Source organism: Equus caballus, chromosome 5, assembly GCF_041296265.1.
Source record: "Equus caballus isolate H_3958 breed thoroughbred chromosome 5, TB-T2T, whole genome shotgun sequence".
In the NCBI taxonomy this organism is placed as follows: domain Eukaryota; kingdom Metazoa; phylum Chordata; class Mammalia; order Perissodactyla; family Equidae; genus Equus; species Equus caballus.
In genome coordinates, this window is record NC_091688.1 from 39256683 (window position 1) to 39278551 (window position 21869).

Consider the following 21869-nt stretch of genomic DNA (forward strand, 5'->3'; position numbering starts at 1 on the left):
TTCTCTCTCTCTTCTCCTTTTGGGATCTCTATACCATGAACATTGGTCAACTTGAGGTTGTCTCATAAGCCCCTTAGGCTATCTTCACTCTGTCTTTCTTGTTCTTATTGGTGCTCTGACTGGGTGAGATCCATTGCCCTGTTTTCAAGTTCACTGCTCCCTTCCTCTGCTTCACTTAGTCTGTTATTGAACATTTTTATTGTATTTTTCTGTTCAGTTACTGTGTTCTTCATCTCCATGACTTCTAATTGGTGCTTTCTTATATTTTCTCTTTCTTGAAATTCTCATTTTGTTCCTCTATTCTTCCCCTGAGCTCAGTGAACATCTTTATGACCATCATTTTGAACTTTTTATCAGTTAAATTACTCATCTCCATTTCATTAAGGCCTTTTTATGAAATTTCGTCTTGTTCTTCCATTTAGAAGATATTCCTTTGTTTCTTCATTTTTCTTGATTCTCTGTGTTGGTGTCTATGCATGAGATAAAACAGCCACCACTCCCAGTCTTAAAAGAGTGGCCTTGAGTAAGAGATGAACTTTGTCATTTGACCCTGTCCTAGCTCTTGGTTGTCTCTCAAGCTTCTGTGACTGTTCAAGCAGCCTACTGTATTTTTAGTAGGTACCAGTAGCCAAGTGTGTGCCAAGTCTTGTCAGTGACCCAAAGGGAACAATCTCAGTCAGCACCTAGATTCACGCTCATTAAAAGCCCAACTCTGAGGCAATAGTTTTTGAAGTATGCACATATGCCTCTTTCAGGAGAAGTCTGGGAGATGGGCATTTCTGTGTGTTCCCTCTGCACGGAGCCCTGGGGTGATAGCCAGTTAAGAACTATTTCTTTCTTTGCTGCCTTTGAACCTGGAAGCACAAGCCCTATTGGCCACCCGCGCCGGGATATCAATGAATGTATCCTCTGGGCAACAGACACAAAATCCAGGGTACAACATATGTACACAAGCTTCTATCTTGGAGAAACTGACACTCTGGGTGGGGCAGAGGGAGAGCATGAAGATGGGACTCACCAGCCTCCCTGCCATCTGGAGAGGATTGTAGTCAGACCCAAGTGTGTTAATTGGAAGACTGCCCCCCAGGCCACAGCTAGGAAGATAAGCTAACGGGCCTTTTTCACGAAACACGAGGGGTGCATTTCAATCTGCTGCTGTCTCTGTTCTGTGCCATTGGGTTGATAACAGGTTAAGAACTGTTTTCCCATTTTCAGTAGTCCTGTGGGACCCATTATCACAAGGTCCACAATCCATCAGAGCCAGGTAATCAAGAGGCATCCCCTGGGTGGCAGCTGCAAAAATCAGGGTGCCAGATGAGTGTGCAACCTCTTTTTTGGAAGATACTGGCAACCTTGAGTGAGGTGGAGGGAAAGCACAAAAATGGTCCCTGCTGGCCTCTGTCTTTAAAAACTGTTTCAGTAGCCCCTAGATACATATTAAATTAGATGCCTTCCCCTCAGGCCAATGCTTTAATATCAGCAAATAGGCCTCTTTCATAGAAAGTCTGCTCACTTTTCAGTTGGCTGCCTCTGTGCTCGGCCCTGAGGGGTGTGAGTCCTCGTGCACAAATCCTTTAAGAACTGTTCCTCAGTTCGCTATTGCCTGTGGGTCTCATAGATGCAAGCCCGGTTGGCTTTCACAGGCATTTGGGGGCTTGTCTGTCAGGTGCAGGTCTTAAATGTTGGGGTGTCAGAGGTGGGGTTCAAACCCTTCCTTCCTTTGGGAGAAGGTCTGGGTTGTGAATTCCCTCATGATTGAGAATTGCCACATCAGTGGTGGGGTCTATGGTGAGATTGTGACTCAGTCTCTCCTACTCACTTTCTTGTGGATTTTTGTCACCTTCCCCCAACGTGAAGGAGCTGCTCACCTAGGATTTGATTCTTTTTCAGAGGAAATTATTTTGCATGTAGATGTCGATTTGGCGGCCCCTGGGAGGATGTCACTTCAGGATCCTCTTACATCACTATCTTGAACCAGACCTCCCTTTATCTTTTGGTCATCTGATTCTGATATATGGATCTCTGCAATGTGGATCTCATTGAATTTAACCTACTTGGAGCTCACTGAGTATGTTGATTGTAGTTTAGAGTGTTTTTTAAAAAATAAAATTTGAGAAATTTACTGCTAACATTTTTTATCTTTTTTCTGCTCTTTTCTGTTTCTCCTCTATTTCTAGAAATCCATTAGATATTTAGTGTTATGCTTGATGAAGTCCAATAGGTCTGTGAATGTCTTTTTATTGCTCTTTATTATTTTTTGTTTTTATTCCTCAGACTGAATAATCTAAACTTACATATCTTCAAGTTCAGTGATTATTTTTCTGTCTGCTCATAGCTGCTGATGAGCTCTTCCAGTGAATTTTTCACTTCAGTTGTTGTATTCTTCAACTCCAGAATTTCTGCTTGGTTCCTTGTTACAGCTTCTATATCTTTATTGATATTGTCTATTTGATACATTGATCTTATACTTTTATTTAGTTCTCCATACATGATTTCCTTTAGTTCTTTGAACATATTGAAAATAGCTGATTTAAAGTCTTTCTCAAGTAAGTCCAAAGATTGTGTTTCTACAGGAATGTTGTTTTTCCCCGCCTTGTGAATATATCATATGTTTCTGTTTCTTTGCATATCTTATAAATTTTTTTTGGTCATTTAAAATCATATAATGTGGCAACTCTGAAAATCAGATTCTTTCCCTTTCCAGATCTTGTAGTTGTTGCTGTATGTTGTAGCTTTTCTTGTTCATTTAGTTCTATTTCTGAACTAATGATGCTCATTTGCATTCTTTGTTGTGTTTGCCTACTAAAGTTCCTGCTCATTTAGTCTAGTAGTCTGCTAATGTTGTGCAGAGATTTCCTTAAATGCCTCAGCCTAGTGACTCTCTCAGTCCTTGCTGAGGGAAAGTCTCTGTGTGCGTGTTGGTCTTATCTTCCATACTCATCCAGGCAGTGCTGTTAGACTTCAATTCCTGCTTTCACAGAGCCACAATCTTAGCCACAGGTAAGGATGAATGCCTTCTCAGGCCTTTTCTGACATGCCCCCATCCATATGCACATGCTTAGACTTCTAAATTCCAGGAATATGTCAAAGCTTTTCAACTCCTCTATGGATAGCTCATTCCCCAGGTTTTCCTTACAAGGTTTTAATTAGTCTATTTACGTCAATTGTTATCTACTATCTCAGAAAGCCCCAAAGTTAAACAATTGCCTGTAATAGCTTTTGTCAAATTCTTCTGGGTAAAGGGCTGTTCATAGTGGGAGAGCTCCAAGTTTAAGTCAAATACAGACTCTGTTTCAAGTACGGTCTTCAGGGGTACCACTACACATGTCAAATCGTAACAATTTTACTGGGAATGAGGCTTTGAAAGGGCTGTCTCTGGTGGCTGCAAGGTTGCTGGAGTTCACCAAGAATACATACATTTATTTTTCAAGTATACAGCACTGTCGGAGACAAGAGAGGTGACTAGGAAAAGTTAAAACACAAGATAGCTCCCTGTTCTTATTTGGGGTTATGCCATTTTTCTTGAATAAATGCTCCTCAGGTTACTGCAAGACAGTAGTTAATTTTCAGTGTTCTGAAAAAGTTTTCTAAAAGGTAGGCCAGTTTTGTCACTGGTTTTGTGAAGGAGAGAATTTTTGGAGGTCCTTACTCTGACATTTTCACCCTCCACATTTTAATATACATTGTAAATTTATTAGTAATTTTCTAATTATGGCTAAAGTTGTTCAGCATTTATATACTTTTCCCTGAATGACCCATTGAAACCAAACATTATCCTGTTATGACGTTTCAAGGTTTTAGTTCTATTTATTTTTAGTAGAAACACAAATTATATATTTTTTTAAATCAGAAAATAAGTAGTTGAATTGGAGAGGAAGAGAGAAGGAAGAAAAAACATATTGCGATGACTGGTGTGCACCTGCTGCTGTCTCCTTCTATCTCCAGTCCAGCTCTGGGGCTGCCCTGCTTCTCTGTTACAAAACATTCATGGCTGGGCAGGTGGCTCTTCTCTTTCACCCAGACATGGTGGTCAGAGAAAAGACCATAATTCAGACTCTCTCCTCCAAACTCTCCTTTACCTAAACACCTAGCCCTCCTCCTGGGGATACAGGTTCCCCTCACATCATAAACTGGCCAATCTCCCTCTTGCCAGGGTCTTTCACAGTCGTGACTTGAATTTCTCAGAATCTACACCCTCCTTTTCCTCTAGAGCACATCCACAGCTGGGATGATAGTGTCAGCTTGTGACCACTTTGCCATTTATGTAAAATATGACCTTGGATAAGTTATTTGATCTCTTTGGACTTTCAGGATGCTCCTTCATTAGTGAATGAATGCTTAGATAACATGGTGTTTTGAGGATTTAATTAAACATATATTGTGGATTAGTTGAAAGAACACATGGAAAGCCTCTGGCATTGAGTAGATATCCAATAAATGTATTCTTCACATGACCCTCTCTCAACTAGGGTGTCCTGCCCTTTGAAATTCAAGTAAAATGGACATTACCATCCACCAACTCCCTTGGGGGTCCAGAGAATTACCTACAATTTCTGTGACTTCTTAGGAACTTCCGTTCTCTTGGTCACCTCTCAGATCTCTCGTTCTTCCTGTGTGCTCAGCTCACTGAACTCTACATTTTTCTCCTACCTGGCCCTTCCTGACACACACGTCATGCTGCTGTAGATCCAGGTGTGCCCTCATCTAATTCCTCAAACATTCCTGGCATCAGGTAGTTACGTGTGGCACACTCTTACCAAAGGTTCTGCAGCTAGCATGTGAGCTTATCTGTGTGTTAGACCTTGGCACAGGATGGCTGGGATGTAGAAATGAGGTTTAAGCAATTGGTTTGCATAACTCTACAATTCCCACATGAAGAGTGCTTTCACAAGAGGCCTAGGGACATAGAGGAAGGGGCCCTATGAGACTTGCTCCCCATCAACCCAAGAGTGACTAGTGGAGGAGCTGCCTGGATTTTGACTCCACACAAGAAGTTCCAGACCATAGGAGTCATGGACTGCCTTTTGAAGTGATGTCCTCATTACAAGGTGGGGTGGGGGAATCAAGCCAGTGTTGAATGTTCTCTTGTCTGGGATGCTGCAGAGCAGTTTAGTGGATAAACAGACTGGAATTAGGTGACTTGCTTGAGGCCACATGGTAGGATTGGACAGCTGTGATGTTGGGGATTTTTTTCATGAGTTTGTTGTTAAGAGTGCAGACCCTGACCCTTGATTTGCTGTGTGACCGTCACAAGTTGTACAACCCCTTAGGGCTTGGGTTTCCCATCCAAATATGGGTTACTATGCAGTGCCCTGACTACCTTGAGTGCATGGTCATGGGGCCAGTCCTGCAGCTCCAGCCTTGAGGTGTTCTACCTGGGCAGCTGAGGGGGAAGCCTCAGTGGGGAGGAGAAAGAGGCCCTTACAGGAGTTAGGAAGATGGCACCGGTCCCCTAAGGTAGGGGAGGCAAGAGTTCTCGGATGTTGCAGAGTCTCCAGTCTGGGGGAAGAGTCCAGGGCCTGACCCTCAGTAGGGGTGGTGAGTCTGAGGCAGCTGGGGCTGTGGCCAGGAGGATGTGCAGGTCTCTGTCCCTGCTGCTCTGTGATGGCGGGAGTAGGGCTGGCAGAGGCTTAGAGGAAGAGCCTGGTTGGGATGCAGCTAAGAACCTGTCAGTTTCTGTAGAGGTTAGTCTACGCCCTGTGTGGGGAGCATCACTAGCACTAGTGGCCGCTGAGGGACCCATGTAGGCGCAAGCAATAGGCAAACGGCAACATGTGCACTGGGGTGTGGGGATTTGACACTTCACACAAAGAGCTTTGCTTTTTTGCTCAGAGCTTCTTACTTAGGTGACTGACAGTTGAAATTTGTGGAAAATCCAAATGGAAATTTGACTCATTAAGGTGAGGCTTAGCCCAACCAGGCTCTAAAAGAGTGACCTCTGAGCTGACCACACTGACACTGCTGGCCAGGGCTGCCTGGGGCAGGCTGTTGACCGGAGAAGCAGGTGAGGGTTTTGAGTGGGTGTAGGGCTGGAAAGTGTGAGATCACTGCAGGGAGGGTCTCTCCAACACTGCGCCAGGAGGATCATAGAGTGAGGCTGTTTATAACTGGTTCTGCAATTATGGTTGACATCTTACTGTAGATACCAGGGATGATATGAAAGAGCTGAATGAGTTACTCTAACTACTGGGCTGCGATCCAGAACTAACACTTTGCTCCGCCCCTGGGGAGGGAAGAGCATAAGCCGCTTGTCTGAGTGAAGCTTTCCCTCTGCTTTTGTCTCTGCCTCCTAGATGCTTCCTCTGCAGCGGAACAGGCTGGCAGGCAGCCTGTGATGGGGCCCTGCTCAGAAGACCCCCACCTCTGCTGGGCCTCCTGGCTCCTGGGATTCAGCAGCCTCCTCCTCAGTGAGTGGTCCGGGCTCCTGGGAGGGAGGGCAGCAGGGTGGAGCAGGGGGGCAAGGTCTCCCTCCCCTCTCTGCTGTCTTTGGCGAACAAAAGACAAAACAACTCTTATAATTTAGCAAATGCACTGTCCATGGGTGAACAGAAAGAACAAATGGCTTTTTGGTTGCATGGAGGCTGGGAACCCTGAGGTCCCAGCAGTGCTGCCTTAAGGGGACCATTAACAGAGAGGCAAGGCTACTTCTGCTGCAATAACAGTGAAGCCAGCAGGGAGAGCCTGGAGCTCCCCAGGGACGAGGGATGGAGACAGACAAAGAAGCTACTCCTGGAGACAGAGTGGGTAGGAACCGGGCAGCCCTGGCCTGAAACTCAGAGGGGACCTGCCAGCTTCAGCAGCTGTTGTGTAGAAGAGAGGGCTGACTTGGCACCACCATATCTGAGCTGGAGGAATCAACTGTAGTCTGGGCTTCTTGGGCTTCTCCTCTTCAAAAGGAGAGTGAACGAGCGGTGCCCGCCTGGGTTTGGGGCTCAGCTCCAAGCACCAAGGAGAGAGTCCCTGGGAGTCTCACCTTCAACTTCAAATTACTTGTGAATTTTGCATTTTACTACAGTGTTAGTTTTCATCTTAAATGTTAAGGATTTATCTTTGGGTAAAGTGAATCCTCTGGGGGGACACCCTTTTTCCTGCCTGTGGGTTGCATCTCCCTACACTGCTAATGCTGCTCAGGTCCTGGAGACCCCAGACTGAAAGCACTGGTTTAGAGAAAAACTCTGGAAAGAAAGGAGGTACCCAGCAGTTCGGGAATGATTGAACAAATTGAGGAGTATTTGTACCATGGAACAATGTGGAGGAAAAAACAAACAAATGATCCGTTGTCTGGGTGGGATTTCCAATTTCCATGAGGTCAGATGTGTGGATTTCCAGGAGCAAGATGCGGGAGACTGAGTACCATGAAATTCTCATTTTGTAAATGAACAGGAACCTCGAAATTTAAGGGTGTCTGTGTACCTACTTGTTGATAAATGGAGAAAATGTGAAACGAAACAGCAGATTGCTAAGGTGGGTTCTCAGGGAGGGTGAACTTGGGGAGGAGACAGAGGAGGAGGAAGTATAGAGGGGGAGGGTTCAGCAAAAAGGGAACTGAAAGGAAGGCTGTGCTCAGGACGGCCGGATATCTCATCTATGACTTTATAGGACATTTTATGTTTACATATAATGTAATTAAAGAAAGAAATAGTGGGAAAATAACAACCATTGAATTAGGAATTTAAGTGAAGGCTGTGAAAGCTTTCATGGTTGTATTTTTTTGTTCTAATATCCCAGCCACTATACGAAGTTGCAGGGAATTATATGAAGTTTAGTGGATTACAGAGCGTTTGTACACAGGATGTCTTGAATTCATGATGAGCTTTGCATTAGACCCCTTTAACTAGGTAACGTAGTGTCAACAGTAAAATGTCGGCTTTCTCCACTTCAATTTTATTTAACTGGAGAAGACTGTTAAATTATGTAGAGTTTTCTGCAAAGTCCCTAGGGTTGTAAGATTATATAAATAGAAAGAGAGACAGAGAGAGATGGGGGTGTTGGGAGAAAAAAAGGAGAAAGGGTCAGAAAACTGCATAACATTTTATGGTGATTTCTGAGTGTTAAACTTTATATTATTTAAATGAATTTTAACTCTATCCTGTTTACCATCATGCCCTCCCCAGGCTTGATTTTCTTCTTCAGGATTAGATCCTTTGTGGCCCAGAGAGCTCTTGCTGCCTTCCTCCTCTTTCTAAGTCTTCTTCCATCTCCCTCACAGCTGGTACTCCCCACGCAGCTTCTGGAGCCAATCCTCCCTGCAGCCTGAGGGCTGAGCCTCTTCTCTCCCTGGGTCGCTCCTCTCTAGAAAGTGGGGAATCTGGCTGGGCTGCAGTTTAACCCTCCCCTAGCCAGAGGCCCCTGCTCTGCTACCCCTCTAAGTCTTGCTTCCCTTTCCCAGGAGAGGGAAGTTGGAGGGTGAGACTCCGGGACCTGCTCAGATCCTGGGATCAGACAGCAGTGCTGGTAGGGAGGAGCCCTGGGGAGGGCAGGGAAAGGCTGGGGGAGCTGGTGGGCAGCTCCTGCAGGGGAGGAGCCCTGGGCGGGAAGAGAGGAGACCAAGGCTCCAGGTCTGACTCTGCCCTGCATGACCCAGGACAAGGTCACCCACCAGGGAGCCTCCTCTTCTGTGACAGGAGGGCCTGGGCAGAACCCCTCTACGGGGATGAGATTCCTGAGTCCACCCAGACAGGACTCTCCTGTGGCTGCTTCAAGGCCGCTGCTCTCTCTCTTCATCCCCTCCTGTCCTATTCTTGTGGCCTGACAGGGACTGCCAGGTGGTGAGCCTGTTTAGGGGACCATTTAAGAGAAGACCCCTGGCAGTCCCTGTGGTCACTTCCTCAGCCCTCCAAGAAGGGACGGCATCATCCTCTTCAAGCCTTATCTATGGGATCCAACCTGGCCCTCTGTTTTTTCTGTCAACTGCTCCTGAGAGGGGGTCTCCAGACCACCTGGAAGGACATCATCTCCTTCCCCCAGTGTGTGGAACTTGGTCTGCAAACCCTGCTCAGGAAAGCTCGCTACAGCTGTTCTGTTCAGAAGCAGCTGACTGAGAACCTCAGCCAGAGCTTCTCAGTTTCTGTCTGTGGAGCAGAAAATATCAGCTTCTTTCTCTCTGTTTCCCTGTGCTGACCCCCTCTTACCAACGCTGGGAGAAACAGACAAACATAATTGGGTCAGAATTACTGTGAAAATCCCTTAGGAAGCCGCCACCCTGGAGATTGAAATGCTGTCTGTCAGTTCGTCCATCTGAGCAGTTCCCCATTGGAACAAGATGTTCCAGTGAGCACCAGGTTAGATAGAGCATTAATGCTTAGTGTCCGTTGCTGTGTCCAAAATTGCACACTTCAATGTGTGATGAACTCTGAATGCCATGATTGGCTGAGATGTTAAAGAATACTTTAATTTCACTCATTAATTAATGAGGGAACCAGGAGGCTTTCACAGCCTGTTCCAAGAGAGTCTGAGACCGCACCCACACAGGCCATCAGGATGCTGGAATGAATGTACAAACAGGTGCCTCGTGTTTACAGAGTTTATGGCATTTGTGGCTACATAGAGAAAGGTCTGGAAGGATACACATCAATAACAGGGCTTACCTTTGGAAGGAGACGCTCTTGGAACTTTTACTTGAATCAACTCCATAATCCAGGTAATAGTTTTTATGAACACATAATGCTTTTAAGATTATAAAGCAACTCACTAAAGAAAGTGGAGAATGCCCCCACCGAATGCAGTTGATAATAGTAATTTTTTCAACCCAAGCTTAGGATAGCATGTAGCCTGTCCTTCCTCCATCTTTACCACTCTCCCTTGCAGCACAGATGTCTTCAGGTACCTGATAACATAGAAGCTGACAGTGGCCATGGCAGCCAGCTGCTGTCTACACAGCAATAAATTTCCTTTCAGTCTGAGGCCTTTGGTAAACAAGAAGGCCCTGGCTGGACTTTGACTCCCTACAGCCACCTATGGGATTACACCCACAGGTGTCAAGCCCAGCCCTGTATCCAGGGGGAGACCCCTTAAAGGGGCAGGTAGGGGAGAGGAAAGGGCACCACCCTGGGACCTGGGAATGTCTGGTTCTGATCCCAGGTAGGCTTGGTCAAGAATCATCATCATCGTAGTGAGCTGGAACACATTTATGGATGAGTTATCGAACACTGTGCTGAGAGCTTTTATCTTCTTAACTCCCCACAATAATTCTGTGAGGTGAGCACTGTCATCATTTCCATTTCACAGATGAGAAAGTGAAGGCCGAGAGGTTCAATAACAGCTCAAGTCCACACAGCCAGAAAAATGGAGACCTGGCGTCAACTTTAGTCTCGCTGGCTCTGAAGTCCAAGCTTTAGACCACCTGTTGTACTGGATCACCCAGTCTGACCTCTCAGCACGTTTCAATAAAACATCCTCTGAGGTGGGACTGAGAGGCTGTGAGGACGCTGCAGTGCAGCTACAAGGTGGTGGAGCCTCCACCACGTGTGACAGGCCCCCTCCCTCCCTCTCTTATGGGACATGTGGTGTAGGATATAAACTCTCCTTTCCTAAGACCCTGAGGCACTGTAACTATTTGTTACCACAGCCCAGCCCATCCTGACTACTACACTGCCTGGAAGGAAGGGGAAGGGACAGCAACCTTGTTATTGTATTAGTTATCCATCGCTGTGTAACCTGTTACTCGAAAACTTGTGCCTTAAAACAATACCATGTACAGCCTCACAGCTTCTGTGGGTCAGGATCCAGGGCTGGTTTAGCTGGTTCTCTGGCTCAGGGTCTCTGAGACTGAAATCAAGGCCTTGGCGGGGGCTGCAGTCAGCTCAAGGCTCAGCTGGGAAGACTCTGCTTCCGAGCTCACTCGTGTGATTGCTGATAGGATGCAGTTCCTGTGGCTGTTGGACTGAGGGCCTCAGTTTCTCCATGGCTGCTGGCTGGAGGCTGCCCTCAGTTCCTCGCTGTGTGGGCCTCTCCACAGGGCAGCTGACAACATGGCAGCTGGCTTCATCAGACTGAGGGAGAGAGAGAGTGCGAGCAAGATGGGTCACAGTCGTGTATAAGCTCACATCGCTAGGTGACATCCCATCACCTTTCCTGTATCCTGTTCCTTAGAAGCAAGTCACAAGGTCAGACCACATTCCAGGGCTAGGTTACCAAGGGTGTAAGCATGAGGAGGGAGGGGTCTTTGGACCCACCTTGGAAGCTGCCTCCTACAGATACCCTCTTGGTATGTGTCAGAAAATGTGCTGGTGCTTTTGATCCCTGAGCTCATTTAATTCACACTATCATTTTGACGCAGATAGGGAACCTGCAGGTTAGCGTGTTTAAGTAACCTGTTCAAGGTTATACTCCACTGGAACCAGGACTTGATTAAGAGTTGCTTCAAATTCATTGTACTAGGCTGCCTTCCAGGAATCAAGGGAGTATATTGGATGGATTTCATTAAAAAGATGGGTTCTCTTTTTAGCCTGCTGGCATAGTGCTTAAGTTTGTGCACTCCGCTTTGGATCCAAGGGTTCACGGGTTCAGAGCCTTGGTGCGGACATATGCATTGCTCATCAAACCATGCTGTGGCAGCATCCCACATACAAAATAGAGCAAGATGGGCATAGATGTTAGCTCAGGGCCAATCTTCTTTACCACACATACACAAAAAAAGATGGGTTCTGTGGTTCTCTCTATTATTCTTGTTCAAAAAACACTCATGTTCCTGTTTCCAATGCCCTAGATGTCTGCAGCACTGGGGTCAAGAGTCCTGGAGCACATGATGCTGGAGGTCACGATTCTGGATCCTACGTTTCTCTGAAGGGGATCCGAGGAGGTTCTGTGTGGTTTCATGTGACCAAGGAGTCAGGAACTGAGCTGGAGGAGATCGTTTGGGCCTTTGGCCCTGCCATTAAATACACAGTCATGCTGAAAGTCCGTAACAGGTCAGAAGAGACTCCAACCTGGGTCAACCTACAGGACAAGTACATGCAGAGGGTCTATGTGCCCAATATGACGTCCCTGAGGATTGAGAACTTGACCCGTGAGGACAGTGGGCAGTACCAGGCTCACGTCATCTTAACTGGGGGAATGGAATCTCACCAGATTTTCTACCTCACTGTCTATGGTACGTGACACCCCCCCACCTCAATCCCATGGCTATGACCTTCTTTTGTGCCTAGGAGTGTCGCGTGGGCACCATTTTGCAGGACTCCTTCCTGACGGCAGCCTTCAGGCTCTATTTTCTCCCTTGAAATTAGGGTAAGTGGGTTCAGCACAAATGGAGAGCAGAGCTGAGATTCACACCAGGGAAAGAATCACTTCAGTGTTTTGGGAGACAAAAATAGAATTATGGGGGAAATGGAATTTTTGCGATAACACTTTGTTCTTTAGAGGACTCGGTTGACTTAATTCATGTATCAGTTTTCTATTCCTGCTATAACAAATTATAGTGGCCCCCCTTATATGTAGAGGATACATTCCAAGACTTCCAGTGGATGCTTGAAACCATGGATAGTACCGAACCGTATATATAGTATGCTTTTCCTATACACACATACCTATGCTAAAGCTTCATTTATAAATTAGGCACAGTAAGAGATGAACAGTAACTAATAACAAAATAGAACGATGCTAACACTATATTGCAATAAAAGTTACCATAGATCTTCACAACCCTCGGCATATGATTTTTTTCTTTCTTCATTAAGTCAAGAACTGTCACCTTTTCACTTAAAAGAATCACTTTATGGCTTCTCTTTGGCATATCCGAGCATCACTACTGTTGATCTTTGGGATCATCATTAATTAAAATGAAGGTTACTTGAACACAAGCACTGAGACACCATCACGGTAGATCTGATAACCCAGCTGGCTACTAAGTGACTCACGGATGGGTAGTGTATACAGTGTGGACACACTGGACAGTGATGATTCACGTCCCAGGCAGGATGGAGTGGGATGCCGTGAGACTTCAACACATTACTCAGAAAACTATGCAATTTAAAACATGACAACTTTATTTCTGGAATTTCTCATTTAATGTTTTTGGTGTGTGGTTGACCGTGGCTAACGGAAACCTGGGAAAGTGTAACCGTGGATGAGGAGGGACGGCTGTACTACAAACGTAGCGGGCTAAATCCACACAACTGTGTTCCCTTACTCTGTTGTGTGTAGGTCAGGAGTCAGACAGGGTCTCACTGGACTAAAGTGAAGGTGTTGGCAGGGCTGTGTTCCTTTCTGCAGGAGCCACGGGAAAAAACATTTTCTTGTCTTTTCCACCTCCTGGTGGCTGCCTGCATTCCTAGCTCTTGGCCACATTCCTCTGTCTTCAAAGACAGCAACGGTGGGACGAGTCCTCCTCACACTGCATTCCTCTGATGTCTCTCCTTCCTTCTACTTTTAAGAACCCTTGTGATTACATAGGTCCCATCCAGATAATCCAGAATAATCTCCCTATTTTAATGTCAGCTGATCAGCAACCTTAATTCTATCTATTACCTCAATTCCCCTTTGCCATTAACCTAACATATTCACAGGTCCTGAGGAGTAGGATGTGGACATCTTTGGGCGGGGGCACTGTTCTGCCTGCCGTAATTCAGAAATCACATGTAGTTCATCCTCCCTATTCTCTCTGCTCTTCCTCAGCCCCTGCCCGACGCCAGCCTCGCTCACAAAATCCAGCCCTAAGAGCTTCCATAGACGTAGGAGAAATTCCAGTCTGCCACACTTCTGAAGACCTCATTTAGCACCTCTTTCTTTCCCTACATTTCTCTCCATAGAGAAATATCCTGCTATGGAGAGTGGCTTTGACAACTTTAGGTCTCCATGGGATTTCTATGATGTCTGGAAAACCTCTCACTTCCCCTCCTCTGTGTACCACAAGTTCAGTGGCATGTTCTAGTCTCACTTGGGGGTGTCATCCATAGTCATAACCACTGCATCTCCCACATCTCTCCACTTTGGGGTGCATGGGGCCTTTCTCAGGACTCCCAGAGCTGGCCAGATGTCCTTCTTCACCGTGGGCTGTGCAGTCCAGGCACCCTCTCAGCAGGAGAAGCAGAGTGAGAGCCCTGGACCAGGACACGTCCTTCATTCCAATTCTTCTCCTTCTGGGAAAGACCCAATTTCTAAAAATAGTGGGCCTTGGGTGGTGGAGTGCTGGCTTTATTTTCTTGTGGGAGATTTTAAGACTTTCTCAGTCTAGTGCAGCCACATAAGGCTTAACTCAGTGGCTCCCTTCCTTCTTGTCTCTTGCAACATATTTAGCTTTGGGTAAATTCTATTTCATCTATAAAATGTCTCCCCTTCCTAGAGGGAGGAAGACAGAGCTTCAGTGAGATAGTGGACAAGAATGTGCAAATTGTAGTGTTTTCCACTCACATGAGGCTCCATTCTCTTGTTCCTTTCACCCCAGAGCCTGTGCCCCTTCCCCAGATCCAGGTCCAGTCAGTGTCCACCACACCAGGCTGGTGCAACATCACCCTGGAGTGCAGGGCTGCAGGGGTCACAGAGGACCTGAACGTGACCTGGGAAAGCAAGGACCTCCCAAGGGAGCTGGAACCAGCCCGCAACTCCTGGACCCTGGCTGTGAGCCTGCCTCTGAGCCAGCACAATGCCAGCCTCACCTGCGTGGTCAGCAACTCCAAGGACCGGAAAACTGTCACCTCATCCCTTGGGAAGGTCTGTGCCCATGGTGAGTACAACATGCCAGAGGAGAGGGGCACTGTCATAGCTCAGGGAGCTCTGGGGTCTGAGGATTCTGAGTTTTTCTCCCCACCATGTTTATCAGCACCACCCCAACCTGGTCACCCCCTACAGGAGTCTGGGAGGCACATCCAACTTGTTTCTGCTCTTAAATGACTCTCACATCTCTGCCTCTCACCTCTTGCCCCTGCTGGTGGTCAGCAGCTGTCCAGTACCTCTCCCACCCCACCCGTCCTCCACAGGGAATGCAGAATGGTCTTTGGGAAAGAATCTGGATTGTGTCACTTGTCTGTGTCGCCTGAATGGTTTGACCTCCAGGGACTGCCTGTAGGATTCAGGGCTCTGACGCTCCTGTGCCCATGTTTTGGTCACTGACACTCACACCAACCTGCTTGCTTGGAGTCCCAAATGCCTTCTGCAAAGTTAGAGCCTCTGGATGTACTGTTTCCTCTACCATCATTCCTCCTATCTTTTTCTTCATTTCTTGCCTTATTCTTTTTTTTTTTTTTTTTTTTTTTTGAGGAAGATCAGCCCTGAGCTAACTACTGCGAATCCCCCTCTTTTTGCCAAGGAAGACTGGCCCTGAGCTAACATCCATGCCCATCTTCCTCCAGTTTTTTATATGTGGGACGCCTACCACAGCATGGTTTTTTGCCAAGCGGTGTCACGTCCGCACCCAGGGTCTGAACCGGCGAACAGTGGGCCGCTGAGAATCGGAACGTGTGAACTTAGCTCCTGAGCTACTGGGCCGGCCCCTCTTGCATTATTCTTATTGAAGGATTTCCCTCAGGCACGGGTGACTGCAGTAGCATGTGTCCCATGTTGCCACACAGAGCTGTGTGCTGGTTTTAAAGCTCTCCAGTGGTCATCTTGAAATTTCTAACAATCTTTGAACACAGGGCTCCTCATTCTCATTTTGCCCAGGGCCTTTAGCCATCCTGCCCTCAGGCTCACCTTTAAGGAGGGTCCCTGGCCCCCCACTGAGCGGTACTGCTCTGTATTGTACCTGTCTCCTCCAGAGCCTGGAGCACCTTGAGGGCAGGGCCCTGTCTTCTTCTCCTCTGAATCCCTGTGCCAAGCACAGCTTCTGGCCCAGTTTGTTCACAGTGTCCCATTGAATGAACGGATGACCTGGTACCCCTGAGTGCAGCCTTGCCCCTCTAAACTACCCTCCATGAGCTTCTGGAGGGATCTGATGTGTCAGCATCACATAAAACCCCCTGTGACCCTCCCCTCACCCCTGTGCAGGACCCTCAGATAAAGTTCAACACTCAGCGTGACCCACTAGACCCTCTGAGAGCAGAGTCCTGCCTCTCTATGAACTTTCTTGCCCAGCTCCTTCCTGCCCTGTTCTCTTCTGCCTGCCCCAGCGGGGTGCTGGGGACTCCCAGGGGCTGGCTTTTGGACACAGTCATATCCTTAACATGTGCTCCTCCCTCCTGGAATGATGAATATTTGGTAAACTCCTATTCCTCCCTCAAGACTCAGGTTACCCATCACCTCCTCTGGGAAGCCTTCCCTGAAGACCTGTGTACAAGGTGTAAACTGCTATTGCACTGCGATCCCTCTGGCTGGCAGACTTTGTTATTCTCTCAGTCTTCCCTGCTGGGTGATGAGCTCCAAGGGCGTGGACCAAGTCTTGTCCATCTCAGTATCCCAGGTAGCAAGCAGGAGCTCAGGAACTGGTTGAATGAATGAATCTCTGTGCTCCTGCCTCTTCAGCTTCTGATCCAGGACCCTCAGACTTCTCTACCTGCTCTCTCTATCACTTCTTAGCAATGTGTATCTAAGTTCTCTCTTGCCTTAACCTTCTTCATTCTTTCTGCTTGAGGGGAACAGATTCACAGGGACAGGCCTCAACAGGCACCCTCAAAGCCATCCTAGGACCCATCGTGGCTGTGCCATTGATCCTCGGTGTTGGACTGTACCTTTGGAAGACACATGAGAAGAAGAAGAAGATGGAGATTGGAAGAGGCAGGTTAACTTCTTTCTGGCCCACATACCTCCCCTGCCCCACTTGACCCCTGGCTCCCTTCCTCCTGCATTTTGCTGCTCAGGGAATGCCCTTGAGCTTCATAGCAGTGGGGGAGGGTACAGGTTTCCAAGGCCCAGATTCCAGCTCCAATCTATGTGTGACTCAGGTGCAGGACTGCAGGAGGAACACAGGAACCAGGATGATGACATCCAGTATGCAGAGCTGAGCCTGCAGGAGTCTCGAGGGGGCAGGGACAAGGTGAGAGCTGGGAGCAGTGCCCACTTGGGCTCTCCCACCCTCTGGCTGAGTCTGAGAATTTCTGGCCCTTCTGTCTCTAACTCCTTCCTGATAGTCACTGGTATTTACTAAGAAAATTTACAACTGGGGCCAGTGTATTGCTGGGTACTCTGCGGGAGTTCCCATGCAGTTCATGTCAGTGGCATTGGTTCCATGTGGGTCCCTCTGGGACCTCTCTATCCCACAGCTGTTCTCTGAATCTTCTGTCTTACATTCCTAGGGTATGAGGGAACGTATGAGGGAACGACGTCTACAAGAAAAGGAAGATCTCACTGCTGTCTACAGTGAGGTTCAGAAGCCAGGCCAGGCCAGGCCATGAAGATAAAGAGAAAACAGGAGAATCAGCATTCCTAGGACACCTCCACACTGAGCTTGATCCCTGCAGACACCTGCCTCTTCCAGCTCTGGTCCAGCTCCAGCTGCTTCTGGTCCACATTGCTCTGACCCTCATGTCTTCAACTCCCTAGGCATGCGTAGCCCTGTCATGTCCTCTGACACCTCCCTAAGCTGCCCTCCCACTCAGGACCCTCACTCCTGCAGGACAAGTGCTCTTTCCCTGTCATTGAGTCGGCTCCTGACCCCTCTCCTCCTGAAGATTCCCCAAAGGAGACCCTCCTGATTGTGCTTGTGTTAATCCCCACAACCTCTGCTGTGTGTCTTTCTGAGAACATGAGCACAAGTGTGGGGACTGTGTAGACGTGTTGACCACGCCACAAAGGAGGCAGTGAGGCCCTCGGTGCTGGATGCTGAGTTCGGGATTAATGGAAGCAGCACGGGTGGGTGGGAGCCCACAAAGGGACTGGCCTGAGGCTTCCTTTGCACCTTGTGGAGGGCTCCTTTGGGGGTGTTGGGCAGTGAGTGTGTGTGTTGGGGAGAGTGTCTAGTGTATGTTACATACTGGCCAGAGCCCTTGTTCTTGGCCACCTGTGCTAACCTGGTCCTTGGCCTCAGCGTCAGCCCATGGGTCCCAAACCCACTTTCCTGTGGAGTGGGAAGAGGAATTGGTACTGTTTCAGGCCCTTTGAATTCTTCTGTTTCTCAGAAAATCACTCCAGAGGCCCAAAGTTGGGAGTTGCCCTCTTAGGAAAACAGCCTTAACTCTTCTCCTACCTTGGATAGGGGCACTTGGTGGTTAGAATGGATGTGCAGTGTCCTCCCGCCCTCCTTGGTGGGGCTGTTGTGGCATGTGAAGCTTGTGGGACCAGCCATCTCCAGACTCTTCTGCTGACCCTCAGCCCCGCACAACCATGCTGGCCTGAGACCCTAGGTCAGCCCCTCTTTGCTCACTCACTTCCCTATGTCTAGAATGACAGTTCCCTCTCCCTGTTCCTTGCTCCCATCCCTGTCTGTTGAAATACTACCATCCTGCCTGAAGCCTCCTTCCAAGTCACGTGTTCCATGGATCCTAGCTGGTCCTTGGTTTGGAAATGGTCTTTCCCATGTCTGACTTTTTCCAATGCCTTGGACATAACTAAAGCCATGGCCACAGTCTGTCCTGGATTAGACATGAGTCCTCTCTGCTGGACTAACCTGGGACTCCCCCAGGAGGGTGTCAGGGCTGAAGGAGACCAGGACCAAGAAGACAAGCACCTCTCTATGTGAAGGGTCTGGGCCACCCTTCCTCCCACAGGGGCTCAGCAGACTGAGACCAAGAGCACAGAGGCTGCTGCAGGTCTTTCTGGTGCTGGGTCCACGTGGAAGCAAGGATGGAAATGATGACCTCCCATGACCCTGCCGATGAGCTCTCATGACTCTCCCTGGTCCAGAGATCTGAAGTGGGGACTTCCTCACCCCACCTGCAGCCTCACATTGCCTAAGGACCTGATGCAGCCTGCACTGTGGTGTGTGGGAGCTTCTCTCCTCCATGGGGGTACTCACCTCCTCAAAGCCTCTGCCTCCTTCCTTGGATCCAAGATTTTGGCTCAGAGATAGACTTACTGGTACTGTGAACTCTGGTATCTCATCTCCTGGCCTAGATTTCTGCATCTCTTGGTTCTCCTCCCAGTCAGCTCAGCTCAGCTGCTTCATCCCTGACCTCAAAGCAAAGTTCTGAGCTACAGGCTTGAGCATTATGAAGCAATGATAGGAGCCTGCTGGATGGCGCATGGATAAGGGAGGAGTAGGGGGATCCATAATAAGGCTGTTTCTGACCTCTTTTCCCTCAGGCTGAGCAGAAATCTGAGAGAAAAAGATTATATCACCTCACTGGCACCCCAGGTGACTGGTTGTGGCTGGATGTCAACTCCCATCAGCCCAGGAGCAGTGACCACCCATTGACTCTTCACATCCCACCAAAGCAGGGAATTAAAAAAAAAAATGGAAGGGGGCAGGGCTTTCAAAGCCTGTAATGAACCAGGTTTTGTCCTTTGTTGTTAGTGCCACTGAACCAATTCTGACTCCTAGAGGCCTCGTGTACGGCAGAGTGGATCTCTGCCTGGTCTTTTTTGCACCATCCTCTGAACTTGTGGTGCTGTATCAGGCAATGCTCCACTGCTCTTCATAGGATTTTCATGGCCATTTTTTTGGTGAATGGGTGGCCAGGTCCTTCCTAGTCTGTGTTAGTCTGGAAGACTCACTGAAACTTGCTCACCGTGGGTGACCTTGCTGCAATTTGAAATACTAGTGGCCTAGCTTTTAGCATCACAGCAACATGCACCTGCCACAATATGACAACCGACAGATAGGTGTTGTGGTTGCCTGATTGGAAAACAAACCTGAACTGTGGTAGTGAGAGCGTTGAATCTTAACCACTAGACCACCAGGGCTGGCATTTTTGTTACAGGCATTTTACAAATATTATTTCTTCTAGTTCTTTCAAGAACTCTTTAAGGTAGGTATTATTATCCCCATTTTTCAGGACACATAACTAATGTCCCAAACCAGTTGATGGCAGAGCAAAGCCTTAAATCCAACACTGGATGATTCCAGCATTCACATCTTACCCTTTACCGTATGGTCACTGAAGAACTTGGAATCCTGGAATATTCCAATGGGAATATCCTCCATTTGTTCCTCTCTCAAGGACCCTGGTCTTTTAACTCAGGTGCCCCAACTTGGGATGAGCTCATCCTGGTAATGGATAGAGCAGTTGGTGGTTGAAAGAAAAAGTGTCACTTAAGTGGACATTGGGGCCTTGGTGGGCAGGAGACATGGAATGAGTGACCTCGTACTCTGGAACTGACGAGATGAAGAGATGCCTCTCTCTCTTGAGGCTTTTGGGAGTAATTTCCTGTCATACAATGTGTGTTGTGGACTTTAGCATCCCCATCTTCAGACCAGCTCCCTTTCACATTATTCTTCATAACTCCATTCAACAGGTTTTAAATAAATTTCTCATTTAGACCTTCAACAATTCTATGAGGCAGAAATCCCCATTGTACAGATGGAAAAATAAAATTCAGAGACGTTAAGTACCTCTCACATATTCTCCAGATGGTAAGTGACGTAGGCATGATTTGGGTCCACAGGGGATCATTTTACTCATGTTACCTTCTTTCCTGTTGTGGGGTCCTGGAATTGGCCACCCCAAGATACATCTCTTTGTCATGAGGATTATTTGAGGCTGGTTACTTTTAATAAACTGCAGACAGGAAAGCAACTGAAAAGTAGAATTTACTTACCCTTTGTAAGAGACATTTACATTGTAAAGGAAATCTCCATCTGTAAAGGTGTCTCCCTGTCTGTACCTGGAAGAAGTACCTTATCTCTGGAAATTCTTATCAAATGCCAAAGGCAAGGACTTAAATCTGCATAATAATCTTATTCCTGTTTATTGTGCTTGTCTGGTAACCTCCTGTAACTGACTCCCCCCACCGCCAACATCCTCCTTTGTCTCTAGCTGAGGAGGATATTTAAGGTGGGGGCTTCAGCCATTTTGGCGAGTTGCTCAGTTTGCCTGAGCCTCTCCCATGTATACAAGTTATAAATCTATGTGTTTAATTTTCTCCTGTTATTCTGTCTCATGTGAATTTAACTCGTTCTCTGGCCAGAAGAACCCACAGTGGGTAGAGGAAATGTCTTCCTCCCTTACACACTCATGACAGACATCCAACCAGTTCCTGTCTTCCATTGGGATATCCTTCATAATGCTACTTGTATTCCATCCTCCTCTCATTCTTTTATTCCTATCTTCCACTTGCAGCTGCACCCTTTTATGTTTGAGCCAACAATCTATGAGGATTTCTCCACATCCTCTCCAACTCTTAATATTTTTTGATTGTAGCCATCCTAATGTGGGTGAAGTTGTATTTCATTGTGGTTATGAGTTGTATTTCTTTATTAATGATGTTGAACATCTTTTCCTGTGCGTATTGACCATTTGTATACTTATTTGAAGAAATCTCTTTCTCAAATTCTCTCTTTTCATGCATGACCCCACCACTCCATTGAATCTGCTCTTGTCCAGGTTATCGGGAAACTCCAGGTTGTTGAATCCAGTGGTAGATTCTCAATCTTCATCTCCCGTGACCTCTCAGCAGCAATGGACCTACACTTCCTTGAAACACTGTCTTCACCTTGCATTCCCCACTTATCATTCTTTTCCTCCTCCTCAGTAGTTGCTCCTTAGTTTCCTTTATCAATTTCTTTTCAATCTCTCCAACTTGTAAGTTTTGGAATTTCCCAGTGTTCATACCCAGACCACTCAGACCACGTCTCTTTACTGCCTACACTCATTCTCTATGATGTTATGGCCACACACTAATCTCTAGAACCTGTGACTTTATGACTTTATGTGGCAAAAGGGACTCACAGATGTGATCCCTCCCCTAGACTCCACATTATAAATTTCCAACTGTTTACTGGCCATCTCCACTTGGCTATATAACAGGCGTCTCCAGCTTCACACGTCTAAATTCAAACTCCCCAAATGTGCTGCCCATACAGTTTCCCATCCCAAAGCATTGGTGTCATCACTCTTTTTCTCATA

At 47.3% G+C, this 21869-nt stretch overlaps 1 protein-coding gene across 1 annotated transcript; it reads left to right on the forward strand.

Moving 5' to 3' along the window:
• The first annotated feature begins 6251 nt into the window (after positions 1-6251).
• LOC102147390 (CD48 antigen) lies at positions 6252-20894 on the forward strand. Its single transcript, XM_023640951.2, has 6 exons — positions 6252-6407; positions 11708-12091; positions 14381-14659; positions 16510-16644; positions 16812-16903; positions 17163-20894. Exons 1-6 carry the CDS (start codon positions 6335-6337, stop codon positions 17259-17261), a joined length of 1062 nt encoding a protein of 353 aa, XP_023496719.1. The 5' UTR covers positions 6252-6334; the 3' UTR covers positions 17262-20894.
• Positions 20895-21869: the final 975 nt, after the last annotated feature.